Source organism: Lepidochelys kempii, chromosome 3 (assembly GCF_965140285.1).
Source record: "Lepidochelys kempii isolate rLepKem1 chromosome 3, rLepKem1.hap1, whole genome shotgun sequence".
Lineage (NCBI taxonomy): Eukaryota > Metazoa > Chordata > Testudines > Cheloniidae > Lepidochelys > Lepidochelys kempii.
Window position 1 is genome coordinate 174,473,710 of NC_136382.1, and position 24,863 is coordinate 174,498,572.

Here is a 24,863-nt window from a genome sequence, read left to right on the forward strand (position 1 = left end):
TTGTCAAAGCTGCAAGATCAGAAAATACTGCATAGACATAACATGTTAGAGTGGGTGTAACCGTAATAAAATAGGAGAAGACATACAAAAATAGGGAGATGAGGGAAGGAGGTGGTGAGGGAGGAGGGGGAAAAAAAGGAGAGGTTAGGTGGAATGGGAACAGACTTTCATCCTAAAGGATCACAAAGTGCTTTATTATACATTAAAGGTAATCAGTGATGCAAACTCTCATGAAAGAAATAATGTGAATAGATGAGAATGGCAGCTTATTTGTTTGTTTTTTGTAAAAGTAGGTTTCTGGTCCTCATGATTGTGGAGAAAAGTTTGAAAACGTGACCTAAATGTTTCCTAGAGACTCTCAACCCAGAAGACAAACAAAAACAACCTAAAATATGATTTTTAAAAAAAGTATCATGATCTCTAAACAAATCTCATGATTTTTGGGTACCTGAATCGTGATTTTTGAACTCTTAAAGTGGATAATTAACAAAGTCTCATAATACTCATGGATGAGCCTTATGGTTAAAGGGACACTTGTTGCCTTAAAACTCACACTTCTCTTTGAAAATGTTTTTGTATACTATTGTTGCATGTGATGCCTAATGCATCAGTCCTGCATTTAGCTCTGTCCTGCACTTGCAAAGAGCCCTATTGAAGTCAGGGTCAGCCTGTGAGGAACCAGTTGTAGGATTGGGACCTAAGATTGACACTGTATAACTGAAAGGCATTAGAGAGAGAGAGGGGTTTTTTGGTATTATCTTTCATTTTGTTTAATCTGTGCATTTGACAACACCTTATGTATAGTCAATTTCCATCTTTGTGTATTCAAATAGAGCCCAGTCCTGCAAACACTTAAAGGTGTGCCTAACACACATGAATAATGCCACTGAGTTCAGTAGGACTGCTCACTTGGGTAATGTTAAGGACAAGCTTAAGTGTTTGTCAGTCTGTGGCCAAAGTAAAATTACTTATGTTTAAGGGTTTGCAAGATTGAGCATAAAGGCCTCAATCCTGAAGACACTTATTCATGTGCTTAACTTTAGTTGAACAAGCAGTCCCATGGCACTAGTTTTGTGCCTAAAGTTAAGCATATGTGTAAGTGTTTTCAGGACTGGGGCCTAAAGGCAGTATGGGTTGGATCCACAAAGGTACTTAGGTGCCTAAACTCCAGACTTAAGGGCCTAAATCCCAGTTTTGGCTCCACTGCAATCTACAAAACTGCAGCTGAATCCTGTAGGTGCCTAAATCCACTTGGCCCCTACGTTTTCAGAATAAAAGTTCACTAATACCTACGTTTCTGCCTCTGGGCATGCATACTGCTGCCTCGCTCTAGGAACTGAGATGCGCATCTCTTCCTGTAAGCCCCAGAGCAATTCACAAACCAGGGGTAGATAGATTTTACATTGCATGCAGGGCCTGATCTAGTTAGTAGGTGTGCTCAGAGGTCACCTACCAGATCAGGTCTTATCCAAAATCTGGTCCAAGAGGAGGTGATTAGAGCACTTGCCTGGGTGTGGGACACACAGGTTCAATTCTCCCCTCTCTGCTGCGGGGAGGGGCGGGAAGGGGAGAGAATTTAAATAGTGGTCTCCTACTACTCAGCAGAAGTGCTCGAACCACTGAGCTCTCTCTCTCTCTCTCTGTCCTGGAAGGTGGATTTTGCACTTGATGTAGCCTACCTCTTCTTAAAGATCACTGTCAGAGATCACTGCCAGTGCAAGCCATCCTCCCACCTCACTGGTAAATGGCTTGGCATCACCAAAGTGGACAACAGGAAAGCAGTATTTTGAAGCAATGCTGACATTCTGCTCTCCAGCAAAATTTGAATTGTGTCACACTAGTTGTGTCTTCACTGGTCTTTTTTTCTTAAAATTTCCTACTGCTGCTGCCTCTGCTTCCATGAATTTAGCTGCACTCAGGGCAGCAGTAAAAAGAGTGGCAGCAGCCACCAACAGCTTCCAGCATTTCAGAGAGAAATAAATTCCTTTTAGTAAATTAATAGATTTTAAATCAAGAAAGATAAGTTATGAGATAATGTAGGCTGACTTATAATACAGGCCATAGAACTTCACCCAGTAATCCCTGCACTGAATCTAAAAACTTGTGGTTTAACTAGGTATATCTTCTGGAAAGACATGCAATTTTGATGTAAAGATTTCAAGTGTTGAAGAATTTACCATACCTTTGCTAAAACTCTTCCTGTGGTTATTTAATCCTCAGTGTTAAAATTTTGCACATAATAGCTTTAGAGTCCAAGGAAATTGAAAAGTCTTCACATCATTTCTTTAGTTTCACATCAGTTTTAATTTATGAAAAAATTCATTTTTTTAGCTCAGTTCTCCCTTTATTTCCTTTGTCAATGATCTGAATACTCTCCCTATCAGTATGTGCTTGGTGGATGATGGTCACTGTTTGCTTCCTCTCATAAATTACAGCAGAACTTCTGTGCAGGAGAAAAGCAACATTAAGGCCCTGATCTTGCAAATATTTACACTAGAAGTGGAATTCACAAAGGAGGTTTAAACACCTTACTACCCCATAGGGTGCCTAAGTCCAACGTTTAGTAATGCTGGTATTCACAAAACCCTTGCTCAGCTGTCGCCTAAAGGTAGGCATCTAAAGTCATGAAGTGCTTGAGTTTCTGCTTTTAAATTCTCCCCTGCAGGATTCACAAACTAGGCATTCCCTGGCTATCTAGCCTTCAGGACTCAAGCTGGTATATGCGCTTAGAGTATGCCTATATCCATGTTAGAGGAGGAGATGGTGCCACTCCCATCCCCCTTATAACCTTTAGCCCAGTGGTTACTGCACTCAATTTGTGGGAGACTTCAGTTCAGTTTCCCTCATTGTCTTATATAGAACAGGCATTTGAATTTGGGTCTCCAGTCTCCCAGGAATGTGCCCTTACCACCTGGGGTGGGTCTTTTTGAATCTCTCCTTTTGAAGCTGTTCCACTGTATATAAATGATTAAATATTAATTGAGCCCAGAGAGAGGGAGTGACTATATAGTCTCATGGTTAGGGCACTCAGATGGGAAACTCATGTTCCAGCTTCTCCGCTCCAATTAATCTATAGTTATTTATACACACTAGAACAGCTCCAACAGAGTCAGAGAGATCACCACCACCATGTTTCTTGAAAAACCATTCACGTGGCTTAGGCACCTAACTCCAGGAGGGGGGTTCATGGCTGTGAATCCCATATGGAGATAGGTGCCTCCCTCTGGTCTGGATTTAGGTGCCTAAGTCTTTTTGAGGGTGGTACTTAGCCAACAGAAATGCTGCAGATCCCTGTGCTCTATCTTTGGCAGCTCCCTGCTCAGCATGCTGGCTTTTGTGAATCCCATTAGGTGCCTAACTCTCCCCATGCATTGAATAGGGAGTCTGGGAGCCTAACTCAGGGTTGTTAATTCCATTAGGTGCCAGGGAGTCTGAATCCTCCAGTGAAGAGGTCCCCAAACTGTGGGGCAAGCCCCCATAGCGGGGTGTGGAGAATGTTTTGGGGGAGGGGTCAGCAGGCCTGGGGGAGAGGGAGTGCCACCCAGTCCTGCTGCCAGTTTTGCTTCAGCCCTAGCCCCAGCTCCTGGCCCCGTCCGCAGCACCAGTGTGGTTCTGCTGCCGGCCCCCACCGCTGCCCGGCTACAGCTCCACTCCTGCCCCACCCTTCCTTGTCCCCTGGCTGCAGCCTTGTTCCCGGCCCGGGGCTGAGTCTGGAGTTGGGGTCAGGCCGGGAGCGGAGCCGCACCTGGCCGTGGGCCCAACTGCCAGTCCCCACTGCATCTTGGCTGTGGCTCTGCTCCCACTCCCGGCCCCAGACCCATCCCTAGTTGTGGCCCCAGCCTTGGCCCCCTTAACCCTGTCCGCGTTATCCTGCCCAGGAGCCACGGCCCCACTCCTGGGTGGGGCACAGACAGAGGTAAGGGGGAGGCACAGTCCTGAAAAGTTTGGGGACCCCTGCTCTAGTGAATCCCTCGCAAGATTCTTCACTTTAAGCATGTGAGTAGTTCAGTTGACTTCACTGTGATTGCTCAGCTGTCTAAGTTATACATCTGCATAGGTGGTAGTAGGATTGGGTTCTTAATTTTAACTTTTTTTTAATGTGTAATTTTGGTTTCCCCTAATTTGGAGCAGTGGCCCTGGAAAGACTGCCCATATGATAGTATTGTGTTATGGATATGTTTGGTTTACCGTGAGATTCTCTGTTGTTGTCCTTTAAGTCAGGACAAGAGGGAATGCCAAATGGGGCTAATGTATCACAGTAATTATATCCACACTACAATTCTGAGCATTTGTTCAGTTTGTTCATAGTAATTATTGTTCTAGTGTTAATACCTCCTCAGCTTTGGAAGTTTTTGTATAGGGAAGGTTTGGTTGGTTCAGTGAGCAAACCTGCCAGCAGGAGGAGCCTTTAGTCTGTTTTTAACGTGCCCTCTCCCCCCCCCCCCACCAAACACAGAAAATAACCAACCCTCCCCTGTCTCCATTCAGTTTTATTGGACAAAATTCCTATAATTATAATTTATGTTAAAGCAGTAGATCCATAATAGGAAATTAAGATTTGCAGGTAAGAAAATAAAAACTGTGAATTCCTTTTGCAGTAAATTATGTAGGCTGGCTATGCACCCCCCACACAAATATTTCCTTTAATTTGTTCTAATTGTACTGCCCATTAATTGTATCATGTACCTGCTTAAAACACAGAAAAATGCAGAGAACTCAGCAGCAGTGTCTGGGGTGATGCATTTCTCTGTGTGTGGGGAGAAGGCTTATGTTTCCTCCTCAACCTGCATGTATCTGTGACCTTTTCCTCTGCAGATTTCTTGCTTCTTCATGTTCTTTATTAGTTCTTCTATAGGTTTTACATGGTCCAATGAACAAAGATCAATTTAATCTTACTGGTCCATCTGAAGAAAAAAATCTGTTTTGCACTCTTTACCAATAATGTTCAGATTAATCCATGAATCACAGAGAGAGAGAGAGAGAGATGGGGACAACCTTCCTTCATATTCTCCTTAAACACAGCACTTTGAGCAGCAGTTCTCAGACGGTGTCTGAACGCCAGTTTCAGGGGAGCCCCGATGCTCCCAGTGGGGCTGTAGCCCCTCCCCCCCATGCAAGCCCTGTGAAATCAGCTTGTGGTTCCCCAGGCGGCTGTGGGCTCTTGGTTGAGAACCGCTGCTCTAGAGCCCTGCACTGATTTAGAAAAAAAAAAACACTTGGATCTGTATCCAATCTGCAAAGATGTTAAACAATACAACTGCTTCCACAGATATAAAGCGAATATCTGCAGATTTGCAGGGCTCTAGTTACCGGTAGCAAATATTGGCTCTTCTACAGTACAGCTAAACTCAGGAGAAGTTTAGATTGGCCAACAGACTGTTTTTTACAATCATGTGGATTATGTTTGAACAGTTGTGAACCCCCAGGGTATATATGGCTCTCTACATGCCCAAGCAGTGCCTCCCACATCTTCACTGCTATTTATACCCATACTAGCTGGGAGTGCAGTGTCTGAACTCTAAATGCCGCCGTAAGTGTAGACATAATTTAAATGAGTGCCAGACACCGTTCAAATATAGTCCACATGGTTGCAAAAAATGGTCTTTCCCCACTGGTGCAGCCTTTCACTACCACACATAGCTATGCACCACAGTGACAAGTGTGGACACAGCCTGCTTTTCCATGTGGCATGCAGCTACACGTGTAGTGCCTGTACTCTACATCCTGCCATAAGTATAGACATAACCTGGGGTTCACTTAGTAGGGCTCTTAGAATTACCTTTTTCCCTTGGAGAGCTAACTCTTTATATTTGTAGATTTGAAACTATGATATCTCAGTGTCTGTAAGACAGAGCAGTTTTACCAGATCTTGCAAAGAATGGTCTGATTTAACACAGGGGGGAAAGGAGGGCATCTTCATTTTTGTTGTTAGTTATAAGCCACTGTTTTAAACAAAGGCTACGTTTTAGTTATGGGTTTTTTTTTAGCAAAAGTCATGGATAGGTCACGGGCAGTAAACAAAAATTCATGGCCCGTGGCCTGTCCATGACTTTTACTATATACCCCTGACTAAAACTTGGACTGGGGGTCCGTGGGTGCTCTGGGGGGCAGGCTGGGGGCTTCGCAGGTGCTGGGGGTGTGTGTGGCCTGGGACCTGTGCTGGTGTGTGGGGTGGTGCGCGGCCCGGACCCATGCTGGGGGAGGGGGTGCGCAGGCGGCAGTGCATGGACTGGGACCCCTGCTGGTGCTGGGGGGTGGGGATGAGCGGCGGCATGCAGCCCGGGACCCGTTTTGGTTGGGGGAGGGTTGGCGGGGCTGGCAGTCTCCCAGCCCACCTCTGACTGGCATGTTCTTGCAGGTTGTGGGGGGAGGGCGGCTAGGGGGGCTCTGCGCGCTGCTCCCGCCACAAGCGCTGGCTCCACAGCTCCCATTGGCCGGGAATTGCAGCCAATGGGAGCTGCGGGGGTGGTGCCTGCAGGTGCGGGCAGCATGCAGAGCCCTGTGGCCCTTCCACCTAGGAGCTGCAGGGACACGCCTCCCAGGAGTCAACCCAGCATAACTCTTAAGTGTCATAGACTTCAATGGGACTACTTATGTACATAAAGATACACATGCTTAAGCATGCTGCTGGACTGGTGCCGTGGGTACTCGATGAGGTCTAGTTGGGTGAAAACTCAGTTTGGATGAGACAGAGATTACTTAGATTTGTGGGGCATGCCTGCCATTTCTCATCAGTTTCTCCTGTTTCTGGATGACTACATAGCAGATGTGGCCAAGATTGCACTTGGCCAGCAGTCTGTCACTATTTATGTTAGCTACAAAGCTTTAGATAAAGCTATTTAGTTTTGTTACCTTGGGATTGGATTACTTTATTGCATTCTATATGGGCTACACCTGAAGACCTCCAGAAGATTCAACTAGTGCAGAATATGGCTCACTTGATTAGTGGAAGGAAATATTTGCTCCTGTCCTGTGTATTGTGCAGTTGCTCCCAATCTCTTACAAGGTGCAATACAGAGTGGTGTTTAAAACATCAAAAGCCCACACTTTGGGACCTGATGAGCTGAGGTACCTCTCTTCTTGTGTGATGGGGATAGAGAGGGTTGACGAATGGAAACATAATTTTGTAAAAGTCAAAGTTGTTTCAATTTTGTAAGGTTCAAAATAGAACTTTTTCAAAAATTTCCAGGAAGTATTCTGAAAAGTTAGAATTTTTGTTCATCCCCTTATTCCCCTTCTTTCCTTTTCAATGAAACCACATTTTTTAAATGGAAAAATTTTGACTAGCTCTTTCTGAGGCGGGTGAGATCAGCTGAGGTACTTGTTCAAAGATTTTCATTTTCCCTATCAGCCTGCTTGAGAGGAATCTTTTGATCTACAAGGCTTGTGTGTTCTCTGTGGCTTTTTAAGGAAAGGTAGAGTAAATAAGGCATTAGGGGCAGTGGTGTTGTAGTGGGGTGGGACTCAGGATATTAGAGAGACAAGGTGAGTGAGGTAATATCTTTTATTGGATCAATTTCTGCTTGAAGTTGGTCCAGTAAAAGATATTCCCTCACCCACCCTTGTCTCTCTAAGGATTTAGGAGGCAATATTAACTTGAAATCAGTCAGTATTTTAAAAAAAGTTAAAACTATTTTTAAATACTACACCTATCCATAAGTCCCTCTGCCAATTTTTGTGGATTTTATAATGATTTTTTATTTTATAAAATGTTTTTATCTCTCCTGTTCTTGTGTGAAAGACTCACACAGACAAAAAGGGGAAAATGAGTTCCTGACTATACAGGGAAACTGGAAACTAACTATAAACAAAATGTTGTCAAATCCACAGAGTAAACATACTAAAAAATTCTGCAATCTCAGTTAGTTATTCTAATGATAAATGTTTTTTAAAAAGTCTGATTTTTTAAAAACTTGTCCCTTAAGTACATTTTTTTGTTCATTCACATGATTGGATGAGGGTAATTTCATGATTTATTTTGAAAGAATTTTGTTTTATTATATATGTACCCATATATACATATACAGAAGCATATTTTTTTTAGTTTGACATAAATGAGATTTGTTAATGAAGCCTTTTTTTCAGGCGTCATTGGGAGTGAAATTTTTTAAAAAGCTGTATTACTTAAACTGTTTCCAGCCAAATTTTAAGCGTTTATCCACTTTGATTACAGTGGAGTAATCAAATAGTTTAGATTATAGCTCTGGATCAACTTTTTTCTTTCTTGTATTTGTCTGTTTCCTTAGTGACCATTTCTCATTTGCTTTGCTCTAAGGTATGCTAGTTATATTATTCCTTGGGAGGGTATTCATTTAAAATGGCATTATATGGTAAGTAAGTGAGCCTTGAAGTTCACTTGGAGGGCATCATGAAAACAGAGAAAACTGTCTTTCAACCTTTCAAAATGTTATCATGACTAGTTCTAGATAGATTTGTTTTTGTCTACAGTTCTACAATAGCAATACCTATATCTTTGTGACTTGTAACACAATTTTGATGCTTCCGGGAGTTGACTTAAGAAAAGAAACCCGGAGTCTTTTGAAAAATACATGGGTGAAATATAACAATACCACATGTTCTCCCTTTAGTCTACATTTTCTTTAATTACATTCAGATTCTTAAAAAATCTGTCCTTCCATTATGTTTTTGATTTTCAGAGCTCTGCTTGATTTTAGTTCTAGTTTGATGAGAAGACATAATTTACAGTTAAAAAAATGTCTTCAAGGAGTGGGTGTTCAGCTAGCTTAGAGAATGTATTTTACAGAATGATTAGAGGAAATGATATGTCTCTGTAGACCAAAGAATGGAAAACAGAGCAGTGTTTTCATACTGTTTTCTCATTCTGTTAGTAATGATTTGCTTTTGCATAATGACAGGTTTCAGAGTAACAGCTGTGTTAGTCTGTATTTGCAAAAAGAAAAGGAGTACTTGTGGCACCTTAGAGACTAACCAATTTATTTGAGCATAAGCTTTCGTGAGCTACAGCTCACTTCATCGGATGACTTTCCATAGTATGCATCCGATGAAGTGAGCTGTAGCTCACGAAAGCTTATGCTCAAATAAATTGGTTATTCGCTAAGGTGCCACAAGTACTCCTTTTCTTTTTGCTTTTGCTTTCCCATAAAATCTAAACTTTTCTGAAAACCAGTCTTGACAGTTTTCTTTAGCTGTTAAGCTGTTCTGATTATTTTTTCTCTTTAAGTATTACACGGTTACCTCATATAAAGAAGGTATTAACACTGATAAAGTAAAATTTGTGTTTTAATTCTACTGTCTCCTTTATGGCAGCCGTCACGCTCCCTTTATGTTTTAGAGTAGGCACATCCGCACTGGGAAAACTGGGATCTGTAATTTGCTGATGAACTTACCCAACCTTTGTCAGTAAAAGTGTAGTGTAGACAGTGCACTACCAACTAGTGTCCTCAGTGCAACATTAGACAATGCTATTGTAAAAATGCCTGCAACCTATCACTGCTGCAGCTTATAATATTGCTTAACAGGTTAAGGTACACCAATGGAGAATTGCTGGTCCATATTTTTATTACTGTAGACAACCCAATGAGCAAGGATTTCACTACAACCTTCTGCAGAAGATTATTGACTTAGTTGAGGTGTGTGTTATCATTTTACTTTGTGTAGTTCTAGTCTGAAAATTTAGCATATAAAAATGGCACCTGATTATATCCAAATAATAAATCCGTTGAGTATTCAGAGCAATATCCATTTACTTTGGTAAATTAAAATACTTTTTTCTTCTCCCCCTTTTTGCTCTTTATCCACTTGTTTGTTAAGTTCCATTTAATTCCATTTATAGGAATTTAATTATAGCTGTGGAAACCCTTTGAAGGCAGTGAATTGCTCAGAAGTCACTGAGGGCAGTATTTGGTCTGTGAAAGATTTTGTAACGGTGATGATGTGGGAAAAGGAAAGAACCCAATTTAATTCTCGGATCCCAGGATAAGTTTCCTGAACTGGCAGTTAGAAAAGCAATCAATGTTTGTTTTTTGTAAAGTGACCACATTTGCTTTGGAAATATTGAAACCTAATATATTCAGCATCCCACACTGCCATTTTTACAGTCTCTTTTCAGAGCTGAAGAACAAGACTGCAGTGCTGCCTTGCTTTTGCTTTGCATTTCAAGACCGATTATACTGTTTGCTGCTTAGCTATTCCCGTTGATTCCAGACTTACCTCTCCAGTAAGATAAGCCCCCAATTGGACATTTTCTTGTGAGCTGTATACTTAATCTTTAATATTTTATCCTTAATTTCAAAGGTTCTGAAGAAAAATCACTTGGAGGATGTGCATCTTCAACAAGTGTCTATAAGAAGGTTTGCATCGTTCAGTCTCTTTTCAGCAGAAGACTGCAAAAGGATTACAGAAGAGGAAACTGGGACTTGGGTTCAATACACAAGTGTCTTTTATCCTGAGTATAGTGTCTCTTTAAGGTAACTGTCATTCCAGTTTTAAGATTCAAGTACTTTTCAACTCTTGCACAGGAATCAAATCTGAAACTCATGATTTATTCTTCCAATATTTGTGTGTATCTAGAGATAAATTTACAAGTAAACTGTGTCAGAGCTTAATCTTAGTTGATCATTATATTAAACAACCTCTCCAGTTTTCATTGGGACTCATTGAGTTGCCAGAGCTAGAAAGCTTCAGTAAAATAGGCATGGATTGAGCACAGCGGAATGCAAATCTAAGAATGTGTTTAATTTTCCCATTAACTTTTTGTTGTGTTGTTAAATTCTCTATTATGTAAACAAAAGCTGATAAAAGTATAACAAAATTGAGTAAATTACTTGACTTTTTAAATCTTAGTAAAAACATTTAATGACCTGACATCATTTACAAATAAATCTCGTAAAGTTGGTGTTTTTTTGTAGTTACAGTAAATTTGTATTCAGTTTTATTTATAATAACATGATTTTCAGAAAACTCTATAATACTAATTTGGAAGCTTTTTAGAAAAGTACAATGAAGACAGATAAAAGTAGCCAATTTCTGCAGGGAGGGTTTATACATTTTATGAAATTGCCAGCAGACTGGTTCTGACACAAGGAATCTGTATAAAAAAAAAAAAAAAAAGCAGCCCTGCAAGAGCTGTTAGCAAGTTTCTAGAAGTCTCTCCAATATTGTAATGAGTTGCCAAAGCAGTAAACTCTTCCATGTACTGTATTTCTCTTTTCTCCCCTCCCACTTCCCTGCTTTATCCTCCTTTCTCTGACTTGTTTGATTTTCTACACACCTATAACTTGTACTCTCCTCAATAGGCATCAGTGAAACAGTAACTTAAGCATCCCTGAAGTGATGCTTGTTCTAAAGCCCCAAATTAGACCTGCTGTGGGTTTAGGATTTTGTGTTCCATGCACAGAGGAGAATATTCTGGAGAGCCTGACTCATTGAAATTATAAAACTCATTTCTGTTTGACTTGTACCTTTAAATTGAAGTTGCTCTTGGGAACTAAGATCTATACAAACAAGTGACCTTCATTAACTATGACATTTTGCTAGTTTACTAAAAAATGCATGCTGGTTATCTTAAAATAGCAGTTAGGTATAAAGCCAAATATCAGATTACTCTCAATCTTAAACTTGAGCCCAAAGAGACTACCCAATTTTTGTTAATTTTCCATTTTTATATTCAGCAGTGCTATATAGCCTCAATAAGTCTTACCCATTGAATAGAGTGTTTGCTGCTGTTAGCAATGTAATCATGGTAAATACAATATTTACTCTGCATGCCATCTGTTTTAGGGAACGCTAGAGATTCATTTCTTAACGCTTCTTCATCAAATTTCCTTTGCTCTCCATTATCAGCTCTGTAAGGCTGTCTCTGCTCGATGTCTCCTAGACTTTGCTAGTTTCAGGCATGAGTTTTAAGGTTATTCCCAAACCCAAGTCACATTTGTGCCAGCATAGGACAGTGTCAGAGAAGCATCAGGCTTGCCCGATTCTCAAATTTGATATTCGTGTGCTTGTACTTGCACCTTCTTCTGTATCATCACTTCAAATGATATTTTATATTTGGTAAATGGTATTTTTTTCACTAATAAAATTATTAGTTACTATATTATCCTAAAGAGACACAATCAACTTAAAAATCTTATACTGTAAACAGACACACATCTTTGCTTATGTTAATTACACTTTAATTTATTAGAAGTAAATACATTGTAAAACTCATGTTTACTTTTCTTTTATCTTTTGCATACCTTTCAGATTGGCCAATGTAAATCAATGAAGCACTATTTTGTGCTGGAGGGAGCTTTCAGAATTCCATATGGGAATGTTGGGATGATTTCCTGGCAGGTTTTCTTCTTCTCTGGGTAATATTAAATGATGCCTACCAGAGATGACTTGTCCCTAGGGCTAAAAAAATACTTTGATCCAGTTGGTTTGCCTTTGGACTGAATCAGTTTGCACTGAATAGCTCATACTTGTCATTTCGAAGAGTGAATGTGTGTGTGGGGGAGGGAAGGCGGCAGGGAGAGGGGCTCTCTAAACTCCCAGAATATTTTTCCAGGAACAAAATGTAAATACCTCCAGCAAAGAGCAGTTTAGTTGAAATTTCTTTAAGTGGAGTTCCTCCCTTCCCTGTGAGAGAGGATTTTATTAAAAGGATAAACAAACTAAGAGGGCTCCACTGTGAGACTTGTGTGCACTGCTGCTTGACCACGGACTGTTTTAGAGCAGCTGATCATTGGGGGAGGAGTGTGTTCACTCATCCTTTGAATTGGGCATTATAGAACTTGAACTTGAATCAGGCAGTGGATAGATCAGTGGACTGAGTTTCAGGAAGCTTGGTTTCTACTCCTGGCACTGCCACTGGCCTGCTGGCTGACCTTGGCCAAGTCACTTCACCTCTCTCTGCCTCAGCTAAGGAAGAAAGGAAGATAAAGCAGGGGGAGGAAAGCTAATGGAAAACACACATTTTTAGATTCTTTGATTTCTACTGATGAAAAGTGCTATATAAGAGCTATGTGGTATTATTATTATTTATTAGTGTATAGTCTTTCCTAATTTCTGTCTTTCCACTGGTTTGAGCAGCCAGTTCTCTTCCATATGTTGTAATACAGTCCTGCCTGTAGTGATGGCTTGTGATGTCTTTATTGCACTTTTTATTGAAGGTTTTTATTTCTCATGGCAATAACATCAGCCAGCAGAGTTGCAGGACTGCACACTTTGATGGCAGAACCTCTGTATGCTGCCTTTCGTAAGAATAATGTACTGCTGTGACCCTATCTAATATTTTGACTTAAGTAGTCTTGGATTTTCATCTACATGTTTTCCCCCAAGCTGTAGGATCTTCCCAGGAAAGCTGATTGCACATCCTGTATGTTTAAAGGGTTGTCACTATTATCTTGACAGGACTAAATACTTAAGAAAGTTCACCAGGTTGCTTGTGGCTTTTGGCAAAAAGTTTAAAGGCCAAGCTATATCAGTTCAAGGGCTATCAAAATGGATCAAATTGTGTATTCAGATATGCTATGACCTAGTTGGAGGAGTTGGACTAAAGATCTTGGAGACTATTTTATTTAGAGTGGTGGCTTCAGCAGAATCTTTTTGTCATGTATAGATTGAAGTGATCTTCCAGACATCTGACAGGAGCTTGATTCATAACTTTACAAATTGTTATTCTCCCAATACAAAGCCGAGATTGGGTGAAGAGAACACTGATAACTTTTCAATGTGATACTTGTTTGCTCTTCTCCTGAGCGTCGTCACTGCTAACTGATCTCCCATGGGGCTGGGGAGGAGGTTTCCCATAGTTGCCAATGTGTAAAACGTTTTGCCAGAGCCAGTTCTAATAAGCTGGAGCTGTGAAGGCCACTAGGCCCCCTTCTACTGCAGGGTGTCATACTTATTCTGGTAAATTGTAGCTTAGATCCTTAGAAGGGAAGGAGAGAAAAGCAGAGGAAAGTAGAATCCTCCAGCAGTTGCCAGACTTCTGGCTTATTTGAAAATTTCTCACTGAAATTTCCTCCTTCCCCCCATTCTGGCCCTTCTCCACCCCAGAGTCCAATTTTGACATGGTATGTAAACCATTTTCCCTTTGTATGCCGAGCACAGTACTGCACTCTGTATTTTTAGCAGGAGGCAGCTGCAGGGTATAGAGCTGGGAGGTAGCTGCCTGAAGGTTGCAGAAGAGCAGCCAATAAGGGGCTGCTAAAGACCAAGGACAGTCTCTGCTGTGCACAGCACAACTGCATCATAGTTGTCAGCTGCCACAGAGCATCATTTTACCTCTCTCTCTTTCCCTTCTCCCTTCATTCAGGGTCTCCTATCTCTCGTTTTCATATCTTTTCCCCCAAGGAAGGTTCCTTTTTTTCAATTCCCTTTTCTTGCCTTCTCTTCCAAGAAGGGCACTTTTCCCACCCTGGGAGTCCCACGTATTCTTAGCCAACCTTCTGAGGTCTCCCTCACTTGACGACTGTGAGCCGCCAGCATCCCTGATTGTGAGGAAGGGCTGTATGTAGATATTTCTGGAGTTGGTTAACACTGCTCCTGTGTCATCCATAGTGTGTCTGTCACTCTACAGATTCCTATCTTCCTATAGCTGTTTCTGCAGGTTCACTGTCTCTTTTTGCCCAGGGGACATTAGGACCTGATCCAGCAAACATTTGCAGGGTTGAACACAAAATATGAAATGACCCAACCTTAAAATGAGCTTGAGAGAGTAATTCTAGATGGCTAGCCAATGGAAAAGCCATGGCACTTCCAAGCACAGACTTATCAGGGTTATCGAGATGAAATTGCTACCATATCATGGGATTCTGAACAAAGCAAATTATACACATCATGACAGTGGAAATTGTAAGTATAACCCACAGTGTCTGTCTGGGTAGTGAAGTATAAGAACATAGCCCAAGTCATCCTATTTTGTCCAGGCACTATCAGCTGTAGTAGAATTATCCCCTGCCATGTGCCACTGCTTTGCATTTCCCCTCCCCCATCTCCCACCACAGTTGATTTTCTTTTCATAGCAAAAAATCGTTCCTAAAAGCTTTAAATGGCTACGTTTCAAAGGCTGGGTTCCTGTTACACACTGTGTCTCAAATACTTGTACTGCTCTGGTTGAATTCTTAATTGAATGTGGTGTCTGACAGTTTTTCTTTCAGTGTTACTTTTAAATAAATTATTGTATTGTAATAAAAATGGCATGAAAGTAGTAAGCCACTTTTCAGGCATGTAACTTTTAAAAAGAATTATCCTCCGCATTGAAATTACTGATGTTTATTCTCAGTGTAAAGATGTGTGTGTGATGTCAGTGTGTGTGGGGTTTTGGGTGGGTTTCTTTTCTTTTTCTTTCTTTCTTCTTTTTCTTTTCGATAAAATTCTGTTTGTCTGCATTGTTACTACTTCAGGGCCCATTCCTGTGGACCCACTGTTCCTGTCTGTCTTTGTGTTTTTGTACTGGACTCCATCCGTTTTAGTAACTGAGTGCCTCCCAAATTAATAGATTGTCATAGTGATGTCCTTCATGAAATATTCAGCTCTTCTTCCTTTTCTGGCTACAGGAAAGAACACTTAGGGTAGGATTTTTGGGGTGGGAGTGATGTGGGATGTGGCAGTAAGGTAAGTGGAGTTGCTAATATCATTCTGGTTGTGGTGGAAAAGCTCTGTCAAAGGGGAAGCCCTTGCACCATGACCTAAATGTGGCCAGACTCTGGTTTAGTCTAATCTGTGCTAGAGGTTAGTTCTGCAGCTGGATTCCTTCAGATGAGTGCCGCATCTCGGACTTTCCCACATTTCATCGTGGGCTTTGTGATCTGGATTGTCCTAGTAGAGTGTAACTGTCTTGGCATTTTTATAACTGAAGATGCTGTCTCTAGTGTATCTGGGAACTCGTTTGTTATGGCTTTGAAGATTGGAATTAAGGCATTGAGTTGGCAGCAGATTAGACTGGGAGTCAGTGGAGGGACCAGAACATAGGGCAGTGTGTTTATGGAAGCCTAGTCCATGGTGAAGGTGGGCAGGGGTACTCTGCACAAACTGAAGTCTTTCCAGTTAATTCCACTTTTCAGTTTCAAATACAGTGAGTTACATTGATCTAGTCTGTGGGTAACAAATACATGCAGCACTGTGGCTTGATACTCATCAGGGAGGGAAGGGGTCGGGTGAAGTTTTCTAGCAGGCTAGATGCGAAAGAAGAATTTTTTTCATCATAGAGGCTATTTGGCTTTTAATTTGGGAGTTGAACAGGACTTCAGGGCTGTGTACTTCTTTGAAGCCTCTGTCTCCCAGTCTCATCTCTTGCAGCTATTATAGGGACTGGAGTGAGCAGACAAGTAAAGTAGTTCTTTCAACTAAAGTAGAAAACTTTTTCTATTCTTAGTTGTGTCTTTGTCAAGCTGCTAGTTTTTAGCAGCTTTTCTTTTTGAGTATGCAACTTCAGTAGCTTTACTGGAAGATTTTTTTTATATAGTGTAAATAATAATTTTTGCTGGTATTTTACAAAACATATAGTAGTAATAAGTGCACTGTTTAATGCCATGCTTCCAAATTGACGTATTCTTATGGAAAGGGAAATTTATTCTTACATTTTAATTTTACATTGAATAGTTCTGGAGATGAGACATTATGGGTTCTGAATATGTTACTTTTCCCATATGCCATGATATCTATCTTTCAAACAGGAGAATTATTTTTATTAGTAAATTTAATGATATTGACTTTTTCACTTTTACAGTCTGTGTTTACTGTTAAATTTCTGGCTGGTTTTAAGCAAGTAGAGAAAAAAGAGTTACTATTCTGGCAGAAAGAAAAGGAGTACTTGTGGCACCTTAGAGACTAACCAATTTATTAGATGCATCTGAGGAAGTGAGCTGTAGCTCACGAAAGCTTATGCTCTAATAAATTGGTTAGTCTCTAAGGTGCCACAAGTACTCCTTTTCTTTTTGTGAATACAGACTAACACGGCTGTTACTCTGAAACCTGTTATTCTGGCAGAATTATTTCCATTGATCAGTAATTTGCTCTAAATATTAAAATGCAAAACTAGAAAGAATAATCTCAACTATTCACAGCAAAGGTTGCATCTCTGCAAAGAATGTTAAGTGCCATTTGTAAAAGATAATCTCTCTCTCTCTCCTAAATGTGAACTTGTAGAAAATAGTATGAAAAGAAATTATCAGAGGATTCTGGACCTTCTGTCCAGAATTGAGGGGCTTGATATTTGTCCCTTTTCAAAGGATTTGTTGAAAAGTGCCTTAAGAATGGGTTCTGGAATTCCTGTTGAAAGGTTTTGAATTCCTACTGAAAGTTTTAGGGATGTAGATATAATGGGAAATGGTTTAAATCTGAAGCATATGATATGAGTAAATTACAAAGGATGACTTCCTCCCTTCCCGCTACTGCTCAGTGAGGGGCAATATGTCGCTTAAGTAGTAAAGGGATCCTTGTACAGGCCAACCTTGCAGAAGTAAATTTAATCCAAAGCAAAGCAGATTTTAAAAAATGATTTGGCAAAGGTACCTAACTCAGGTATCCTTCAGCCAGCAGAGACTGCTCCATTGTGCTCTAAGATTTATGTACTTGAAAAAAGAGTACATGGACAAAGAAGCTGTTGTTTCATTTCTTTACCATACTAAGTTGTGGTTCAAATTGAAGAGAAGAGGTTTTTTTCTGATTTACAAAGAAGCCAAACGTTTGTTTGATATGGAGTTTTGAGATGATAATCCTGCTGAGATTTATCAGTCCTCTTTGTCAGTTGATCCTGATATTTAGCAAGTTATAGCTAATCCTTTGCTAGTTAAACTACACATAGAAGTAATTCTTTACCCTTCCTGCTCTTCCTTTCTGTTACTTCCAGAACTCTAGCTTCATCATGGTCCATGTCAATTGTTAGCTTTTTCTCTGGATTCCTATGTGGAAATATTATTTGGCAGTAGATTTACTTAGCCTTCTTGTTGCTTTATGTTTAGTATATCTGTAAAATAATCATTATATTTTCTTCTCCACTGATTAAACCGAGGACTTATGTTTGTGGAAAATGGGGAAACTTTTTGTTATACAGTTACAGAGTACTGCTAATCTTTTTCTGGTCCTTCTGAATGCCTTTTGTCTTCATGCTTTTGTTTGTTGACTTGTTAAAATGCATTTTAAAAAAAGGTTTGGCAGTTGAGTTTTCTATGTGTTGTGGAGGAAAGGTGCTTTTCACTCTTTAATTTTTCAGATACTTTTCCTCCCTTTTCTAAAATAGTTTAATTTTAAGTATCTGAAGTTCTGTCATGTCCATAGTTGACAATTAGGAATGTTTTTTGTTAAGACAAAGGGAAATATATTGAAAAATATTGTTTACTCCACTTCTTTCTGTGATTTAAGTGCACACCAAGTGCTGTACTCAAGACATACCATGTGTGTTGTAAATCTGAATATTGTACCCTGAAGGCTTGTCTACATGTGGATGTTAAATCAGTTTGTTCATTGTAAGTACACTGAATTAACTATATTGAACTGAAGTGTGTGTGTCCTCACCACTTTGCTATGCTGTCTTGAGGAACTTCTCTTGTTAATCATTATGTCCCACATAGCTCTTTGCTTCTTCAATGTAACCATGCAGCATTCTCGGCAGATATCCCATGGTGCAATTTTCTGCTGCCTGGTTCGATGTATTCTGGAATTTTTCACAAGGTACATGTTGGGGTGCTTGCTGGAACTGGAAAAATGGAACTTTGTTGAGTTTTATAACAACTCAGCTTATTCATTCTTAAATCCTCTTGGATAAATATCATCTGATCCTGGTGTTTTATGTCTTTTTAACTAATTAACTTTGTTTCAGCACTACCTCTTTTGAAACTTCATTCTCTGACAGTACTTCATCTTTATTACATGAAAAGACTAGATCTGAGGGAAGTATCTCCCCAAAATTCTCTGTGAAGACTGATGAAAAGAAATCCTATAACTTCTTTGCAGTGTCCTTATTCTCATTAGTTCCTCCATTAACACTCTTGTAATCCAGTTGATCTACTGATTCTCTTGTAGGCTTTCTGCTTCTGATGTGCTTAAAGAATTTATTTTCACGTACATGGCTATTTGTTCTTCAAGTTCCCTCTTAATTTTCCTAATTTTTATCATGCAAGAATAAGTTTTGTAAATGCTGAAATCTGTGGATTTCTCCCATCTCTTTCAAGTGGTCCAAAATATTACGTATGTTCCCAAGCTTCCTGTATCGGTTTGGAAGCCTGTATTTACTGCATTACTGAAAGACTAGAAAGGCTCTTTTTGACAGAAAGAAATGTCATTTTCCTTCTCTTCTCTATCTCCATGGAGCATGTTTGTATAGAACATGAATTACATCCCTACCTATTCTCTGCTAATTACTGCTATGTCTTCTCTGCAGGATGAGGTATGTAGATACTTGTAGTTGGATCCAAGGTTCATTTTTCTTTCAGAAGTTACCCCATCTTAAGAGTGCAAGAATCTCTTGTTTATGGAAGAGTAAGTTAACTATATTGTAAGGGGAAAGGTGGAATTGTGTGTGTTCCTCATTCATTAACACACATGTTCAGAGAAAGATGATAGCTGAGCTGTCTTCCATTCTTTGTTTACGACTCCTGTTGTTGCCGTGACTACTGAATTAATAGGCTGGCATTCTTGACTCTGTACTTGCCTAAAGAGTAGAATAGGCAAGAAGTCAAGACTGACCTTGTCTTAGATTGTGATTCATCAGTGCAACCAATCCTCTGCTTCAAGAATTGACTCAGAAAAGAAATAAGAATAAAAATCAAGTAACAAAACCCCAGTCAAACAAACAAAAAAATCTCCAAGTTTCCTTGATTCTTTTTTGTTCCCTTTTTCTTTCACCCATTTAATGCTGAGGGCTAATTTTGGTCAGGGGCATGACCTTTGGATCTCTTGCACGCAATCTCCAGTATGCAAATCTCCAGTATATCGCAGATGGCTGTTAATGCCATACATTTTGTTTGCGTGCTGTGGTGTACAGGAATTCACTGTTTTGATGAATTCTCCTCAGGATGTTTAATGGAGTTGTAGTTGTGATTTTGTTGAGATCATGTTACTGTATAGTGTCTCCTGATTTGATTTTCTGAAGGGTTTAGATTTTTTTGAATCATTCACATATATTTGGTTCCACTGGTTGAAAAATTAAGTTTTCCTGAATCTGCTGACTGCACCCAACTCTCAAACCTAAAAACGTACATTTAGGAAATGAAGATGGGGAAGCATAGGAGGGTGTGCGTGTGTGAGAGAGAGAGAGATGGATTGAAACTGCCCAGGGAATTAAGGATGGGGTTCAATCAGAAGAGCAGAGCCAGGATACCAACTTCAGCAGGTGAAAAAAGTAGTGCATGTGGGAACCAAGGAAGAGACTGGGGGCTGCTATAATTCCAAAATCAGTTTATGCAGATATATTTGTTCTCCTTTAGTTACAGTTTGCCACACTCGGTATGTAGTGTTTGAAATTGTGACTCTCACTTTCTGTTCCTTTGATGGTAAGAGATATGGACATCTTTAAAAACTTGTTTGTGCTTATTAGGCATGTGACACCAATTTGTAATGGTTAAAAGGGTGTGCTTCTACTTTCCCATGTTTTGAAAAAGGTGTATTGTATTGAAACACTTAATCAGCATGTCACCTGGCTCTATGACTGGTCCACAGAGAATAAGAGCCTAGTGCTGCTGCCAGCTAATGGAAGTACTCTTCAATGCAAGCAGTAAGGGCCTGTATTTTTGGTGCTGAAGGTCCCTGGTTGTATCTCTGCAGATATTCTGTGCAGGTAGATGGGTACAGTATTTTAAAATAATCTTGGAGGCAATCAAATTATTCTAAACAAATTCTGACAATTTTTTTGTGAATCTAGATTGAAAGCTGTAGCATTTAAATAAATACAATAAACATTTTAGGTACCATTTATTACTGAATTTATATGCAGGTTCTTTTTATGGCTCTTAATGATTTGTTAAACTGTATTCTATAATTTAAGCATATGACATTCTTATCTTGATCGGTAAAATTTAATCTGTTATTCTTGTTTTATGCTGGTGTAACTTCATTTATTTTAATCAAGTTAAACCAGTGTAAAAGCAAAACTTATTAGTCAGTTGGGCCCCATTTGCTTTGTTCTAATAACACAAATGAGTAAATGCATTAAGTTAAGAGTACATATTGTTGCGAATTACACCTGTTAAGTCACGCACACAACTGCTGCGAATTACACCTGTTAGGTCACGCACACAACTGCTGCGAATTACACCTGGTAGGTCACGCACAGTTCGAATCTAGGCTGAGGCACATAAACAAAGTCCACAACTGCCGAGTTCCCAAAAATCACCAAGTTTATTACGCTCGAGCGTGGTGCCCCCCTGCTAGCCAGGAGGGGACCCCGAATACAGATTATACAAAGGTTATATATTTTTAGCAAAGCATGTTGCCCTCGGGCATCGGAAACCTTAGCCAATAAACAAACCCTTTTCTTATCTACCACCTATCCCTGTTTGGTGCATTCCTCATGCTAAACTAGTATGTTAATTACACAGCATGGTCCTAAAGCCATGCATCAGTAACTTTTATTATCAGGATGGAAGGCCTCACATCAAAGTCCAGGAGATAGGGAGTTTGGGGACTGCCAAAGAACAGATACTGGGAGTCAAGGCAGGCTGGAGACAAGGAGGAGGATTTTCACAGGAATGCAGTATCTAAGGAACACTCCTCCTGGTGCATGATGTGCTTGCTTTTAGACAATGGTGGGCCCCAAACCAAAATGGAGTCACATGTGCTAACTTTTCCTTAACAGTCCTCCCTTTTTTTTTTTTACGTCAGTAAGCTATATCGGGGCTGAGTAACCGCGCTGCAGGATTAGCAACTGCCAACAGCACATACTGCAGCATTGTAGGCATACAAAAAATAACGCAAAAACAATAACCGTCAAAAAAAGTAAATACAAAATACGCCGTCCCCAAGTCCCCGCATCCGGTAGCCATGAGGTGACCTCCTGGAATCCGGTGCTGGTATTGTCGAGGCTGACGTGGTGGAATAGGGCTGCCTGTTGCTTGAGGATGTGGATGTCAGTTTCCACCCTATGGCTGATTTACAAATACACAACAGCTTGAGTTGACCAGAGCACAAACCCCGCCCTGGTTTGCAAGAAGATAATCCAGGGCTAAACGGTTTTGCAATGTAGTTTGGGATAGCTGAGTGACTTCACTTTGAAGGGCAGATAGAGCATTTGCAGTAGCATTTGCCATTAGTTCCAAAGCAGCTGAAATGTTAACTATAGCTTTTTCCAGCTCGCTTATTCCCAACCATGGCAGAAACCAACGCACAAAGGAGTGAAAGCCTCTGGGCTGTTGAGAAAAGGGGTTTAAAGGAATACTTCGTCGGTCCCTCCATACTAGATTGCGGATTTCTCCCCGGGTCAGGTTCTGGTGTACTGTCATGGCGGGTACTATAGCCCCTAAGGTACATGTACCACACCATCCTGGTGGGAGAACCTTATAGGCTGTGTGATTGCATAACCAATACCAGCCAGACCCTTGGGGACTGGCCACGGGGTCCTGGAGTAGGTGGAGGGGCCTTCTGCACCAGAGCTGATTTGGGTGGTGTCCTTACACCCCACAAAATTTTCTACAAAAACTGTATTTTCTGTGCCCTTACGTCGTGACACACACAAAGCATAATTACCCTGGGCCACCATATCAATAGACCATCTTTGGATCGTAACATTCCAGTTAAATGTAGTGTTTGCCCATAGCTTAGTTTGGAGTGTTTGATTAAGGGGATTAGGTACACCTACCAACGGGATCCCCTGACCCAAATATGTGGGAGTATGAATACAAATCCAACACCGTGTTCGATTTATACCCTGTTTTATGGCATGGGTTAAATTTAAAAAGCTATCACCCTCCCATCCTTGTACTGGACTTGGGAATAGGGAGAGGAACTCCCCCAGGCAAACCATACCAATGTCGGCATCCTCCTTTATACCATACAAAAAACAACACCACCAATGTAAGTCCGATACACAGGAACACAAGAAGTCCTGGTGGGCTATAAAGGTCCCAATAGCTGGAAAGCTTAGTCCATGGGTTGGTCGTGGTGTTCATGCGTGAAGTGGCTCGTCCAATGGCTTGTCAGGGTCAGGCGGGGGTCCCAGCGCCAACTTAACATAGCTATGATGGATCCAGAAACCTTTACCTGAAAAGGAGTGGTGGCAGATGGTGGGAGTAATGTTCGTGGCTGTAAGGCGTTTTTGGTATTCATACTTGCCTACAAGCACAGATTCCAGCCTCTGGAATAAACCCACCCCACCACTTCACTTCACATTCCCAAGAATACATCCCGTAACTTCCTCCCTGCCAATGTACAATGCTCCGTCTTTGTCACCAAGGCCAATTCTCAGTGTCTTTTGCAGTCAGGAATCCTTGGATCTTGGTGGTTTCAGCAGAGCAGGCGTTCCTTCTTCTCTCTTTTGCAGTCAGGAATCCTTGGATCTTGGTGGTTTCAGCAGAGCAGGCGTTCCTTCTTCTCTCTTGGAACAATCATGGTTTTGCATTATACAGGGGAGAGGTTACTAGCACGTCACCCTGTAGTGCTTTGGTTTCTTTAGCAAATACTGAACGCAGGTTAGCTCTGTCAGTGGACAAGGGAGAGGTTACTAGCACTTCACCTTGTCCTTTTTCCTACTGTCCAAAAGGAGGAAAGAAAAAAAAACCCAGAAGGAGGGACAGGCTGATCAGTAGTCGAAGTGAAGTCATCTCGAGGTGGAGGGGTCTTTTTGCAGTAAGAAACATGGGTCCAGGCAGTCAGTCCTTGGCACTTCACAACGGTGTTGGTAGTTAGCAGGACTTAATAAGGGCCTTTCCAGCATGGGGCCAGAGTAGTCTTTTGTTGATGGACCTTTATGTAGACCCAGTCACCTGGTTTTAACAAATGGCAGGTTTGCTCAGGATTCTTGAAGCAGGACTTTTTACCTGTAAATACAGAGACCTAACACATTTCATTAATGTCTGGCAGTGTGTTGCAGATCTCACAGCTGCTTGGGCTCATTCAAGCCCCCCTCTTTTTTGGCTGTTAGCCAAATCCTAGCTGTGAGTAGTGTCCTTGGGCAGGTCAGTGTCTTATCTTTGAACCGAGCCTGCCAGCTACAGCGTTGAATTAGCTTTTTTCCGTTTTCTTTCTTCTCCCCTTTTTGGCTGTTATTAACCTGCAAAGGAAACTTTCACTTTTTACTCATACACCTTTGTTTAAAAAGGAACACATATACATTGCCCATTATACAGCACTTTAGTCTTATTGTTTAATGTATGCCACATATACCCTTTTAGGAAAATGACTTTATTACAGAGCTTTGGAGCAACAAGCCAGGACAAGCACACCCACTTTTGAGGAGTCTACTTGGTACAACCTCTGGTGTCCAATAGCTTTCCTCCCTCCCCAGCCCTCTGGCTAGAAATTTGACGTAGCCAGAAGGATCCCATGTATAATATGGGGAGTGGGTTAACCTTTCATGTCCTTGCTTCCAAAGACTGTTGGTGTGCAAATTTTAACAACAATTTTTTTTAATTAAAAGATCTGGCCAATGAAAAAAAATTTTTTTTTTACTTAAGTAAATGTATTAAACTTCAGTATATCACATTTTTCTGATATTATCCAAACACTTTGTATTCCAAGTTGAATAAAACAAGTATCTGCATTTTGATTTAACCCTTCTATTTAGTTTTAAACTAAACTGTCCTATGAAAAAATTAAACACAGCAATTCTGGCCACAAAACAAACACCACAAGACAGGACATAGAACACAGAACAGAATTCCTATTGTGCCAGTAAATTCATGAGATGTTGAATTGCTTTTCAGCTGGCATCAGTTTTCTCTGATTTTCTGAAAGACAAAAAAACC

The 24,863-nt window shown here is 40.6% G+C and overlaps 1 protein-coding gene across 1 annotated transcript in view; it reads left to right on the forward strand.

The window, feature by feature from the left end:
* Positions 1 to 24,863, forward strand: part of CAMKMT (calmodulin-lysine N-methyltransferase) — a 342,431-nt gene that overhangs the window by 1,372 nt on the left and 316,196 nt on the right. Inside the window, exon 2 of the mRNA XM_073339105.1 lies at positions 10,276 to 10,448. Coding sequence (XP_073195206.1) covers positions 10,276 to 10,448 — 173 coding nt within the window. The remainder of the gene's footprint in view (positions 1 to 10,275; positions 10,449 to 24,863) is intronic.